The sequence below is a fragment of the Pempheris klunzingeri genome, chromosome 22 (genome assembly GCF_042242105.1).
Source record: "Pempheris klunzingeri isolate RE-2024b chromosome 22, fPemKlu1.hap1, whole genome shotgun sequence".
NCBI classification, from domain to species: domain Eukaryota; kingdom Metazoa; phylum Chordata; class Actinopteri; order Acropomatiformes; family Pempheridae; genus Pempheris; species Pempheris klunzingeri.
In genome coordinates, this window is record NC_092033.1 from 2833381 (window position 1) to 2848355 (window position 14975).

Genomic DNA, 14975 nt, shown 5'->3' on the forward strand with positions numbered 1-14975 from the left:
GACTGAGTGAAATGATTGTGGGCGAATCAAACCGCAACTAAACTTAACGTCTCATCATGTTGGGAACATGTGAAGGTAAACAGGAAGAGTGTGTGTGTGTGTGTGGAGGTGACCTCTGTGAAGTATCTCTGGATGAACTTGTAGAGCTCCCTGAGCGCTGCAGCTTCGTTGAACTCGTTTTCATGTTTCTGAAATGAGAAGAAAAGTCGTCTGGTCACTGTTGGGCTTCACCTCAACGACTCTTTGTGTGTGTTTCTTTGTGCCGACGTGGACGTCACCTTCGACTCCTCCAGCAGGAAGGCCTTGAATTCTGAGTCTGTGACGGCCGGCTGATCTCGGACCTGCTTGTAGTAAGCCTTCACTTCCTGTTTGAACTTGGGGATGTCTTTGGCGTAGAGGAGCTTGTTGGTTGGAGCGTGCTGGAACACAACGACATTCAAACTGTGATGTTACTCAAACATTTTTATGCATTCAGATGTGCAAACCCCCAGCGAGTAGATGCTTCCTTTCACTTTCACATCGGTGTTGGTTTCATCTCTGCCTACCGAGGAGAGGAAACTGGCCTTCCTGCGCTTCTTCCTGTAATAAAACATTGGTTCAGGACTTTACCTTCCCCAGCTGGATCTCGCTGAGAGAAAAGGAGTCCATGAAGGCCTGAGCGATGACCGACAGGCAGCCGTCCAGGTTCGGAGTCTTCTCGATGTCGAACACAAACTGGGGGTTTTTCAGGATGTTGACCCAGAAGCGAAGAGGCAAACTGGAGACGGGGCGACAGTTTCTGTGAGGTCAAACACACCAGCAGCCCTACAGACGTCTCATTTCACACCCGGCCGTACCTGTTGGTCTTCCAGATGTGCAGCACGTCTGGCTCGCTGATCTTCATGCCGTCCGCCTGAGCGTCCAGGAAGTCGAAGAAGTATTTGACGGCGAGCGGGGCTCGGCCGTGCGGCATCCCCCAGATGGATTTGAACAGGTTCTCCACATACGAATGCACGGCCACCTTGAAGAGACAGAAGAAGGGAACGTCACCCTCCGCTTCAAATTTAGATTCTACTTCCTCACCCCTGGAATGATCATACACTACTCACTAAAGTTAGGGATATTCGACTTTCAGGTGAAATTTATGGAAAATGTAAAAAGTGAATGCTACAGTGATATTATATCATGAAAGTAGGGCGTTTAAGTAGAAGCATGCACTGGTAATTTCTTTATTTTAAACAATGTATTTGAAGAAAATCTACCAACAGTGGTAGGTATACCACAACAAAACATTTTCAGTGTCTCAATAAATTGGGACGTGGCCAAAGGACGTCCACTCCTCTCCTTTCTGTGACTCTTCCAGTCTCTGTATCACTGTTCCAACCTCCTGATGACACTCTGTGACCCTCTAAGCTCAGTGAACACCTCCGTCTGAGGACTTCCTGTTTGAAGCCTCCAGTGTTGAGGTGCTGCTGATCAACTGTTAGGTGTCGTCTTGGTCTCATGATGTCAGAATGTGAACAGCAGGATGAGGAGGACTGTTTAAATACCAATTCTACCTGAAGCAGGAAATGTATTGGTGGATTCATGGATCAAACCTGTTGTGAATGTTGCTGTGAAGCTTCTTGTTAGAGAACAGCAGCTGGTGCAGAAAGTACTGAACCACTGAACAGTTGGACATGTGCATTCAAAGGTTTAGAGAAGGTCACATTAAGTTCACCTGGAAAGGTTAGAATGCATTTTAGGTTCATCCTGAAATTTCACCTGAAACTTTTAGTGAGTAGTGTATTTACCTCTGATCATCAACATCATTTTTTTATCAATATGGACTAATGTGTCTGAAAGAAGCATTCTGTGCAGCCCCTGAACGCACCATGAAATGCAGGCCTCACATTAAAGTCACTTCACTGTCACCAGCCTGCATCATGACACTCTACTCAGCGTCAGCGTCACACTGCGTCCCCTAACAAGCGTCCGTCAGCTCAGGGACGACGGCTTTTAGAAAGCTGCTGGTTGCCTGGCAACTAGCGGCACCTCATGAGCGTCGGGGGGGGGGGGGGACTGTCGGTAAAGTTAGTGATGAAGACGAAGATGGAGCCAGACGACACGAGGAACCAGCACCATAAATCTCACAAGTTAGAGGAATTATGATTAATTACATAGTAACACATTCATAATCACAAATACTAACACTAATACTAATGAATATTGATATCATTGATTAATAATGTCTCTCTCTTGCTTTCTGCCATCAATGTTTTATAAGTGCTTTATGTGCATATTTTGTTTTTCCCTCAATCACATCAAACTTTGACAACCCCTCGTGTTTTCCTCTGTAATGACATTAATATGAGTAGATTAACGCTGTGCAGCACTGAAGCCGCTGCTCTGCTGAACACGATGCAGACATGGAAACACGAACATCCTCTACAACACGAACTCGGCAGCCGGTAGGAAAAAATAACCACGAAAGAGAAAGATTCCTGTATCAGTTCTGCTGCTGCTGGTGCATGTTTGAGTCAAACGGCGCTGGTTCCTCTTGCCTTGGTGGAGAGCAGCTTGGTGAGATACACCTCCTTCAGTTTTAACTTCTTCCTCTCGGGGTTCTTCCTCGGGTCCTCGACTACATCGGGATCGATCTGCAAGAAAAGAGCCACTGAATCAGTCAACCTCAGCTCCGTCACATGGCGTCTATATCAGCAAGATGGATTTGAGACTTTTTTTAATCCACAGTTTCATTAAATTTAAGGCCAATTTTGCTCTAAAAATAAACAAAATGTGAAAATATAGTCGAAGAATTTCATATGCTGTCAGTTTGAAAGTGCAAATAAGACAAAATTACAATAAGCTGGTTGAGTTAAATACATTTTTTCACATTAATTAACGTATTTGGGCAAATGTTCTACGTCCTTAATGGTGTTAGGATGACAGAAACATTTGAATTCAATATTCAACATTAAAATGTTCAGACATTTTCTTCTTGGAGTGGATTTCAGACCAGACGGCATTCAACGAATAAATATTCAAGACTATTTAATACTATTTAATATCTTTTAAGGCCTTTTGTCAGACATTTTAAGACTTTTAAGTCTTCTAACATACACTGACACACACATGTTCCTGTTTTCTAATCTCATCTGATGATTCACCAACACAAACATAAAACACAGACGGCCTCTTACCAGGTGGAAGTATTTTCCGGAGAAGTTCTCATCATCTGAAGGAGAAAAACAAACAGAAATCCACCTTCATTATTAGGAACAATCAGCTTCCTGTTCTCACATCATTTGGTTTAGTGGCCAAAGCTTCTCAGTGCAGCATTGTAATATAGTATAATTCTATATATGGTTTATACCCATCAGACCCGGAAGAAAAAAGGTTTTAATATTTAGATTTTTAGATAATTTAAGAGAATATTTACAGCAGATCCCTCAAAAACAACATTAAAACAACATTAAAAGGCACAACTTCAAAGACAAAACACCACATTTTCTTTTCAGTTCTGTCAAAAGTTAAATATAAACTTAAATATTAAGCCGTTATTCACTGCAGGCTCATTTAACTGCATGCATATGAATAAACAATCAGCTTTAATAAGCTAACTGTGCACTGAGCCCAGCTGCTCTTTCTCCCTAACTAGTCCCCCGACATCTCTAACTAATCTAACTAGCTGTTAAGACGTGTCGCTGCTCCTCGGCTCTCACCCTTCACACTCGCCTGCGGGCTCACAGGACGGTGAGTTTTCCTGGAGAGCACTTTGATGGTCGCTCCGTCAGAGACCTGCAGGAGTAAAACGTTCATGTAAAATCAATCTAACCTACTTCAGTTCAAACACACAGCAACACTTATGAACAGTGCACCGCTTGACTGATCGTGCAATGAAGTTTTGTAAGTTGTGGCTTGGCTTTGTAATTTGGTCCACACAGTCCAGGTCATCACTGGAACACACAGCAATGTGCTGGAGTCTATACTTCCCCGGCTTTAATGGTACTCTGATAGATTTTAGACACGTAGCTCAGTAACAGCCCATTAAGGAGCCATTACAAACCACTCTGTAAAAACTCTCTCTTCTTGGCAGTTTTAATGATTTAATGTGAGCCGTCCTCTTCCTGACATGCTGCACACACTGACTCTTGGTCCAAATTCAACTCGGCTGTTGCAGACAGGAAATGAGTCTAAATTAAAACAGCAAAATTCACAGCGAGGACATTAACACTACATCTGTTTTGTCTGCGAGTGTGAAAGCTGCTTTTCGTTTGTTTGGCGGAACAACAATAATAAAGATAATAATAATTTGTGTAGCACCTTTAACCCTTTAACCTTCAGCTCAACCACATGGTAGAGCACATTTTGACTCACTATATCTTATTGAAAACATGTTTTACTTACGACATCTCAACCGTTTGGTAGAGGCCAATATTTAAAAAAATGTGGGGTCTGTTCATAAAAAAACATAGATTTTTGTAATTAGTGCCCCAAGGAAATACATTTTTTCATTGCTTTTTTCTTGGTGAGGAGGTTAAAGAGTTAAACAGTACTGTAAGAGTTTACAGATAAAATAAAAGGGAGCTAAATAACAGCAGAGGAACAGTGAGGCCAAACAAAAACAGGGATTAAAATGAATTTATAACGAGAAGAAAGAGACAAAAACAGGAGAGAGAAGGTGGGAGAAGAGATAAAACAACAAAAAATACAAATAAAAGAATAAGAGCAATAAAAAAACAATAAAAAAATAAAAGATAGAAACCAATACGGAGTGAAAAGACATAAAAAGGCAACATCATGGGTTTGAATATGTGATTTAAAAAGAGGTTAGTGAGCTTTATCTGTGTTTCACATGAATAAATCTATGAAGCCTTTTCCTGTCAGATTAAATCAGTTATATATATAAGTCATATTAAGGGAGGTGTTTTATAAGAAAGTATCTGTGTGCTTTTCTCAGGGTTTACATAAAGTGCCAGGAAAAGGTGGAAATGTGAAAACACTCCCTGAAAAGTGCTCTGGCTTCCAACATAATGAGGCGTTTCATCTCAGCGATCACTCAAGTTAAAGCAGATATCTTTAAGATTTCAAATGAAACAATGTCGTCGTCACGATTCTTTAAATCAGATTTTTTTTCCACTTGCTTTTATAGAATCAATTTGCATCTTTGCATCGTACTAAAACGCTGCATGAGCCCCGGCTTCTCCTGTGGGCAGAGACAACAGGAATAACACTCAAAGTGAGAGGAGGGTCGGCCAACTGCCACCTCGAGTCTGTGGTTGGTTTGATGTGCAGCGGTTTTAGTCGGCGGGTTTCGCTTTTTGATGAGCTGCAGCTCAGCAGCGTCCACACACACAAACAACAGAACACAAACAGAAACTCCTGATGCAGTGGAGCACCTCACCGTGCCCACACACACACACACACACACACACACACACACACAAAAACTCAAATCTCCTACCTTGTAATGCTTGAGTGTGTTGAGCATCGTCACCTCCCCGATAACCTCCGAGCTGGCATCCACTTCCTCAAGAGGAACAAACGATCCATCCCTCTCATACTCTGGTGGGAAAAAGTATGTTTATTATTATTGTATGTTAGATTTTTATAAAAACAGGAAGAAAATAGACTTTTTCAGGCTCATTGGTGTGTTTTTAATGGACACTGGAGCTCTGTGGCTCAGAGGAATAAGATACATCAGGCTGCGTCTACAAATCTTGTCAGTATTTATAAGTTCACTGTCGGTCTTTAGTGTAATTTAGAGATCTTTTCATGCCTAAAGAGCCTAAAGAGCCTTGTCGTAGGTTTCCACTGAATGAAGCCTTAGCTTGATGCTCTCCTGGTTCCACTGCCATCAAAAAATCCACAGGGACACTCTGTAAAGTTTTAACTGTTCACTTCAACACAAAAATACAAGTGTTACAGAAAAATTATCCATTTCCAAAGAGAGAGAAAGAACCAGAGGCTTCACTCTTCGCTCGCCCACTTCCAGCTCTCATCTCACGAGAAGATCAAAGGTAACAGTAACTTATGCACCTTAAACCATCCACAGCCTGAAGAGCCTGAAGAGCCGGTCTGCTACTCACCGATACAAACGTCCCTGAGGGGGGAGCTGTAGGGGAAACCAAACTTGGCCTTGAAGGTGGACAGGATTTTCTCTTTGACCTGCTCTACCGTGTCGCAGCTGAGAGCGTTGACCTCCAGAGGCTCGCTGACCTCTCCGTCACTGCCCACTGCAAACAGCACCCGCAGCTTCTGTGGACAGTATAAAGGAACACGGGCACAACTGAACCAAACGTCACCGTATTTGCTGATTAAAGGTTTGATGCAAAGTCTTGAACGTTTGGAAAACCCCATCATTTCAACTGCTGTGTTTCCAGTTTAGGAATATACTTAAATCTAAACACACTGCTCGACTTTCAACATGATCTCTTACATCTCTTTCACACAATCTCTCATGTAAACTACAGATATTTTAATATTTCCTACTCACACACATCAGGCCTGACTACCACCCACACACCTCATGGGTGCAGACACTGTGGTCACTATGTGCAATAAATAAATATGAGCATTGCAACACTCACTGCTGCTCCTCTTTTATGCCTTTTTATTGCTATTTATTATTGATGCACAAGTGAATGAGCGAATGGACGCTTGTGTGTGTGTCACATAGTGTATTTGTAGGTTTTAGCACAACAAATTTCGTTGCACTTCCGGTGCAATGACAATAAAAACTTTCTGATTCTGATTTTTGAAATGAAACAATCATGTTTTCACACCAGACGCTCATCTGAGCTTCGCTAGATTCCATTTTATTCCATGTCTGGTGTCACAAGAGCGCCGATCGGCTCCCAGCTAACTACTTTACCTGTACCTGTGTCTACTACACAACAGGAGGATTTTGTTGTCGTTTTAGCAACATGCCAGGATGTTATCTTAATAAATGAACAACCTGCAGAAAGGAAACGTAGCTGCATATAATGAAGGAGTCTACAGCCATTTGTGGTGAGGTAAATCCTTTTTTCATTGCATATTCTGGAAATTAGCAAGAAATTAGCTAGAAAAGAAGTACAGTCCATTTACCATTTACTCTGAGGAGTCCACACACTCACTTACTCAGACTGTAGGATCCATATTACAGTGCATGTGTGACTGGAGACGATCATACATGTGAAAAACCACCTCAGTAACCTCTGGAGCCGACCTCAGTTTTCACACAGCGCACACAGTAGCATCGAAACAACAGATGTTTCATAATACGATACACCAGTAATCTTTGGGGGAAGGTGTGGCTGATGAAAGGCTTTCACAACACGGCAGTGCCAGTTAATAATATCATCAAGTCTCCATTTTCTTTTCCTTTCTGCAGTTTAGCAGCTAATGCACACACACGGTCTAATGGATGGAAGCGGGCAGCAGAGTGAGATGACGGCTCGTTAGATTAGAGAAAACGTGTTGGGACACTGTGGGTTGGGACACTGTAGCAGCAGAGAGGAGGAAATGTGAAAGAGGAGGGAACACAGAGTACTGAGGATGTAACAGAGTCACTTTAGAAGAACTTACTGCGGACAATTCAACACATGAACCACTGTTGCAGATTTGTAAGCACGTACAGTTTGTATAAATCTGAGAATATGTTTGCAGGTTGCACAAGCAGAAATGTGTGACAGTGTATTAGTAGCTGTTACAAACACATGTAGCCATCTTAGAGACTGATTACTGTCGTAGTCTGCGTGATGCTTGACAAATATTAAAAACCTGCAAGAACTTTGTTTGAAATCTATCAAAAAAAAAAAGTATTTCTTACTAACAAGGAGTTTGACTTGCTCCTGTGTACTGGCTCATTGTCAGATAAAAAAGGAGACAAGAGAAACAAAGCTGAACAAACACATTAAATGAAAATGTTTATGGTCTCTGTACAGTGTAAATATGTGAATATTTATATATATATATAAGTATAGCTGTAAAAAACTATGACAAAGAGTGTGAAACGACAGAAGTGTCTCAAGTTAAAAGGTGGAAGAAAAGGCATCTTTAAACAACGTTGGTTAAAAGTTAGAGACCTGATTGACAGACAGCATAATGAAATAACACACACTGTCCTCAGATAAGTGTGAAAACTTCTTCACTGTAGTTAGACTGTCTCAGCTGAGGAATAAACTGTGCTTAACAACAGAACAGAAAACAGAAATCTCTCCTGGGAATAAAACAAAATATCCAACTTTGGAAGAAACTGATGAAGAACTCCATCACTTAAAGTAAAACACTGACTGAGAGAATTTGTTTTCGGGGCCTTTAAGATGATTAAACGCCACCTAATGTGTCATCATCACACGTATGAATCTTTAACCCACCACCTTTAACCCACATCTGACCTCATCATATGACACTTAGATCACGGGTTAGTGCACTCTTGTTCCATAAGCTGTCAAACCCACAGCATTACAAAGAATTTCACTGCATGAGCACAAAATAAAGCTCTGCTTCAGCGCTTGGCCACATTTAGCTGCTGTCTCACTTTTAAAAGGTATTAATTCACACAGACGTTCCAAAGACAACTCAAAGACTTAAGTTTCACCTTTTGGTTGATACATATGACGGCTTATCTGTCACGGCGGGTTATAGGAAGAAGTCACATCCTTAAAAGGTTGACTTTGCTGCTGTTTGTTTTCCCAACATGCCGTCATTTAAATCCTGTTGTCCACTATTTCGCAACTCCACTTCCATGCGAACATTACACAGATTGTGAAATAAAGTCTCCAGTGTCACGCAGCTCTCTGAGGAGTGTTGACAGAAAGCTGCTTCATACCGTACGTGGGGCTCATTGATGTGTTTAATCTGAGAAATGCTGAGACGTTCTGCTTCCTTGAATTAGGTGTTTTCATCAGTCTGACAGCGAGCAGCTGCTTCCTTAAACAGGTTCTGTCCCAGCAGAAAATGATACCTCAGAAGAGGTTAATGTGGTTTCTCTTCATCAGAAACAGCACGTGAATGTAAATTAAATGGACGAAATTTAACATTTGATTATCTAAATGTGACAAAACCGTGTCTTTACTCTTTTAAAGATATATAACAGTGACCTGCAGCAGTTGAGCAAGCACTTGATGCCACAATGTGGCCGGCTAGTCTTTCTCAATATTTAGTTTCCTGTCACAGAAACACATCCCTCATTCTTGCAAACACTATCAGTCCAAATGTTTGACAGCTAGCAGATATTTCCTGTCAGTAGGATGAGGTGGTTCTGTTTTTTTTTATGTTTCATTTAGATTAACAAGCCCCTAAAATTAGACCTGAAACAGGAGCTGAATAAACTGAAATATAATCCCCTTCTTATTAAGCAAAGGGTTTAGTCAACTTCTGCATGTTTCTATCAACTGCATGTAACTATTTCAGAACTTCTCCTCAGTGCAACATCCAGGAAATATGGTTTTCAACACGCGGTTAATAAAAGGCATGCTGAGCTTTTTTAAAGCTGTACTGCTTTGCATGTTCAAAAGGGGCCTTCATGCAGCCAGTCTGTTCACACTCAAGTTCAAAATCAACCCGCAATTTGTACATTAAATCTAATTTTAAGTGGGAAATGTTTGTATAGCAACATAATAACAGTATAACAAAACTGGACTAAGAGCTGGGAAGTGTTGATGATTACACACCTGTACCATGTGTGGTTCAGGGTGTCTGCAAGTTAGATTTAAGGCTTTTTAAGACGACTACGGACCAAATAAACACAAAATGTCAAAATTGAGGCGTGCTTTTCTGAGTAAACACATATATCTTCAGACAGACAGAGCGCTGATTCATTTAGAGCCCTGTATTATTATTATTATTATTATTATTATTATTATTATTGTGGTTCTGTTTTATAGCCTGCAGACAGTCTGTCAGAGTGAATCCAGTCTTCTTCCTCATGTAGATCAGACTGATGACCGCCCACTTTTTACAGCTCGTCTTGTCCAAATATCAGTGGAGTTGGACAGTTATTTACCAGCAATGCTTCCTACACAGTATTTAGTATATTTTGTATGTGCGAGGGATCGTTTGATGCAGATCGTCAGTTCGAGCCGACAGGTGCAACGAGATTCACTTTGAAATACTGGAGGTTAACGGCTAAATCAGGCCCTGGAGACAAAAAGGGTAAAAGTCACGGGGAAAGTAGAGGTTAACTGCAGGTTAGCTAACTAGCTAGCTCCCCCATGCCAACCACACAGAGCCTACAGTGGCCACAAAGGGACAAGATGCAAACATTCTGCAGCACATCGGCTCTGTGACAGGATAACAACTCTGAAATGATTTCATCAAAGATTAAACGTTCAGACATTTTGAATTACCGCATTCAACAAATAACTATAACAGAATCTGAGACTATTTAATACTTTGTAAAGGCCTTTTATTAGTTAAAGTGAATTTAAAGACATTAGAGACCTGCAGCCACCCTGGTTTGGTAGTTACGCCACATGTGTGTCAGGAAACCACCACACGAAACGATGTTTGGACTCAAGTGTGCGAATGCTCTGAGATGTATAAAGTGTGTGTGTGTGTGTGTGTGTACCAGGGCAGTGAAGTCTTGAGCCTGCCACAGCAGCCAGTCCTCGCTGAGGGTGTACAGAGCTTTCTCCGTCACGCAGTCCACAGGACCTTTGGCAGTCTGCTGCGTGAGGGCGCTCACCATCAGGAACAGGTGCTGACCAACACTTTCCTGCACAAAAAACAAACAGGAAGTCAGCGGTACCTCTGTGGCATTTTCTTTACGACTCTTGGCTCAATTTGGTTAACGATACTAACACACACATTTTTGTATAAGAATCAATGTGTATTTGTAGTAAACGCTGTAACAGAGCTGAGCAGGTCTGTACAGAGATATGAGGTGATGGTAATGTTTCCTTCAGATGAAGCTGTTATTAGGCATGTAGGCAGGTTAAGAGTGGATAGGATGTGTTTTATCAGAGGAATCATGTAACAGTTTGATTTATAGGGTTGCAAAAGGCTGCTTGCCAACTTCCTACTGAGAAATACCCTGACAAAAAATCTGTTTAATCAAGGGTCAAGCACAGGACAAAACTGCTGTAATTAAAAGACACATCACTGGTTTATCCAGACACTGTCCTCTTACACACCAGCAGTTAGTTATCATGTAAACTGGGAAATACAGACTGAGTGAGGACTTTCTTTATATATTAAGTTAAAGGAGAGTTTCTCCTCGCCTGATGCTTACTAATGTGGGGATTCTTGAATCCTTAATTCTGAATTCTTGACTAAATAAACGAGTTTGGTCTTGAGCTGCTCTTTTACAAAAAGTGTCTTGAGATAACGTTTGTTATGAATTGTCGCTGTATAAATAAAGATTGGTTGGTTGTTGTGTGGAAGGAGCTGAATAAATAATTAGATTTCATTTGAACGTTTCAAACCATTTGGTGTCAACACACACAATATTCTGATACATGACCTGTTCACTGTTAGCATTAAACACAAGCACAGCTCAGGCTGATGGTGATGCCATTACTTTTGGAACCAAAATTTTGGAGCAATCAACATTTTTCCAGACTTTCGCTCATTACAATTCATCCTGAGGGGAACATGAATGTGTGCACCAAATTTCATCTCAATCCATCCAATTTTTGCAGAGATATTTCCATCTGGAGCAAAGCGGTGGCCCAAACTAAGCTACCATACTGCAGGCACAGCTAAACACATCTGACTGAACTTTAAGTGTAGAGACTAAAAGAGACGTAGGTGTAGCTGACCCGGAGGAAGCCGTAGAGGCAGATGGACATCCAGTTGGTCAGCAGTTTCTCCACAGTGGACTCGGTGCGTCGCAGCAGCAGTTTGGGCTGAGTGTTGCTGTTCTGTTGCATCAGAGCCCTCAGCAGAGCCTCCATCACCTCCGTCAGGTACGACAGGTTGTTGTGGAGCGCTATGGTCAGTAATGACGCCAGCACGCACCTGGAGGGGAGCAGATAAAGATGAGGAGACCGAAGACGGCCAAGAAGAGAGCATATGTGTAGAAGAAAAGCGTAGAAAACTATTGTGCAGGAGGATGAAAGAACAGGTAAGATGGTAAATGTACTTTTTAAAACAATCATTCAAGTTATTTTTCAAGCAAAAATGCCAAAAATGATCCGTTTCCAGTTTCTAAAATGAGAGGATTTGCAGTAAACTGAATATCTTTTGGACAAACAAAATTTTATAGATTAGTTTTTAATTTTATAGACTATACAGTTAACCGAGTAAACAATTAAATCGATTACTGGAAATTGCAGTCAGTCAGTTGCAGCTCTAACTGTCATAAGTAAGGTGAAGAAAAGAGGATACACAAGAATATACAACAACAATAGAAACACAGAAACAGAAACCTGAAACTGAAAATAATAAAATAGACCAAAATAGACTAGCAGAGAAAAATGAACAGCAACAGTTGACAACAAAGATCAACATCACAGACTGACTTGTCTTTGATGGTGAAGCTCTTCTGCTCCTCTAGAGCGTGCACCATAGATGTGAGGAAGAGCTGGTCCTGGATCAGCCTGGACAAGCCTTGGCAACAGTCGTCAAGCTGAACCTTCACCGCGTCCTGATTTCAGGTCAGATAAAACAACACGTCACTGACAGAGTTACACCGACTTCAGCAGCAGCAGCTGATGTCCTTGATGACCTTACCTGACCAATGTCTTTGATGCACGACTTCATCAGTGTGTCACTCTGACAAAACAAGACCAAAAAGGTGTCTTTGTTAATCCGGATAAGATTACAGAATCAGTTAAGCAGAAATCAGCCGCTCTGTACCTGAGGAAAAAAGATCCTGGAGGCAAAGTGCTTGTAGTCCAGGAAAGGAATCGCTCCAACATTTTCCATCAGGTCTGCTTTCTCTGTCTGCAGATCCACAAAACCTGCGAGGACATTTAAATCAGGCTGCTTTTATAGACTACAGACCAAAAATGTCCTCAATAGAGTGCAGACCTCAACCAGGCCCTCTGCTACATCTAACCATCGCCTAACCTCAACCTATAACCACCTGCTGTAAACTCTGCATACTGTAACACACACACACACACACACACACGCAGCCCTGCAGCACATGAAATAACAATCTTTCTATGCAATAAAGACACTTTTCTCTCTGTGCATGAGACATTTTCCTCACATAACATGTCTGATACTTAAATATATGCTGTGCTGCATATGGTGTTGCTGCTCTTAATACTTGAAACTGTATATATTTTGCTTCTTTAATGTATACTCTCTTTAATCTTTAATATTTATCTCCTTTTTTACCTATTTATTTATCTATTATCTATCTTAAAAACGGCATTGAGGGTGAAAGGGCAAAGTAAGAGCTCCATTGTGCGGTGAAACTTGTCTTTAAATTGTGCATATGACAATAAAATGATTGGTCTGGAAGATGGTGGTGGAGATAACAGAAACAGGGGATTTAGTCACGTCGTCGTATCATGCGTAACTTTAGTGGTTAAGACCAAACGTTTCTACGGATGTCAGTTTTTGAGTCACAACAGCCAAATTCCTTTTACAACTGAAGCAGTTGTTGATGACTGGCCCCTCGGTAGGTCACCTGGTAGAGGGGTACCATTAGGGCGCTGCATGAAACCCCTCTCTCTCACCTGTCTTTTCTGTCACTATTAAAACAGTCTTTAAATCTTTAATTCAGCATGCAGACATAAATGTGAACAGAAAATATTAGGCTAATCTGCCCATTATCTTTTAGAGATTAGGTGTAAACAGACAGATACAAACACACACACATAATTTCTCTTTAACGCGAGATAAAAAAAATAGCAAGCAAACTTCTGGGATAAGCATCAGTTTGCAGGTCACAAATAAAAAGAGGTAGTGAAAGTAGGTGACTAAATGTGTTCTGATACTGCATCTCCATAACACACAAATCTCCAAAGGCCCACATCAAACGACTGATCTGAAAAGGGCTGATGTGTGTAGCAAGTAAGAAAAGGAAGTTCCCAGCTTATAGCATCATAAAAGATAACAGTATGTGGTCACGTTATTGTAAGAGGTAAAGTGAGGTTGAACACGGGGGCCAGTGAGCGATGGGGCTGAATAACTTGTAGATCAGATGCAGGCAGCTCTGTCAAACTACACTCAACTACTGCAACATGCTGCAGGTACAATGGTTATCATGTCCTACATCTTAGTTTAGCGTGTTAGCATGCTAACATTTGCTAATTAGCAGTTTAAACAAAATAAAGCTAAGGCTAACGCTTGTTTTGCTCATTTAAAAAAAAAAAAATCAAACCAAAGAACCCGACAAATAGCAGAACCTTCCTCATGAAAACCAGGAAACTACATTACCCATAATGCAATCGAACAGTGACAGGACAGGACATTTATCAGACTGGAGACACTAAAGGCTTTAACCTCTCTCACACGTGCAGTAGAACTCGTCAACACCTGTAAACAAACTTTGATGAGTAAAAATCGGTGGAATTCTCCTTTAAGAGATCACCAAACTTTTTCTTATATGTCATCATAAGAGATCCATGAATGTCGGTACTAAATGTTAATAGTCTGATCTAATAGTTGTTGAGATATTTCAGTCCAGACTAGTTTTTGATGAGCCAATAACAAACTCTAACCCTCACTCTAACTTTGAGGGGGATTAGCTCGGTCTAAATGCAGATACGATACCTGAGATGTGTTTATAAGATTAGTTTCACATCTGTTTTTTTTCTATCTAACAAAAGGAGACCGATTTATCAGTTTCTCGGTAAAACACAAGCAGACATAAAGGTGTTTTGCCAAAACAGAGCACAGCAGCTCTGTGGTGGCCAATTATAGCTTCATGCTCAACACTCACGCTCAGAGTTTGCCAGCAGATGCCTGTGTTGTGGGCTTCTGCTTTACCTTGTCTGATGTCGTTCCTGATGTCAAGCTCCAGGTCTTCCATGAGCTGGTTCATCTTAACAGCGAGCTTCCTCTGTTTGCTTCGATAGACGATCACAAACACTAAACGACAAGCCCAAGCAGAATTTTCTGATGAGGTT

The 14975-nt window shown here is 41.2% G+C and overlaps 1 protein-coding gene across 2 annotated transcripts in view; it reads right to left on the bottom strand.

The window, feature by feature from the left end:
* plxnc1 (plexin C1) overlaps positions 1-14975 on the bottom strand; it is a 29328-nt gene that overhangs the window by 2424 nt on the left and 11929 nt on the right. The window contains exons 16-30 of one of the 2 annotated variants that reach the window (XM_070853568.1): positions 14836-14937; positions 12748-12851; positions 12622-12663; positions 12411-12535; positions 11709-11907; positions 10517-10663; positions 6051-6219; positions 5426-5526; positions 3684-3759; positions 3162-3196; positions 2523-2618; positions 837-1000; positions 610-757; positions 279-419; positions 114-188 (exon numbers count right to left, since the gene is read on the bottom strand). In XM_070853568.1, the coding sequence (XP_070709669.1) occupies positions 114-188; positions 279-419; positions 610-757; positions 837-1000; positions 2523-2618; positions 3162-3196; positions 3684-3759; positions 5426-5526; positions 6051-6219; positions 10517-10663; positions 11709-11907; positions 12411-12535; positions 12622-12663; positions 12748-12851; positions 14836-14937 (1724 nt within the window). Of the gene's footprint in view, positions 1-113; positions 189-278; positions 420-609; positions 758-836; positions 1001-2522; positions 2619-3161; positions 3197-3683; positions 3760-5425; positions 5527-6050; positions 6220-10516; positions 10664-11708; positions 11908-12410; positions 12536-12621; positions 12664-12747; positions 12852-14835; positions 14938-14975 lie in introns of those variants that run through there. The other variant, XR_011585894.1, reaches the window with a different exon arrangement.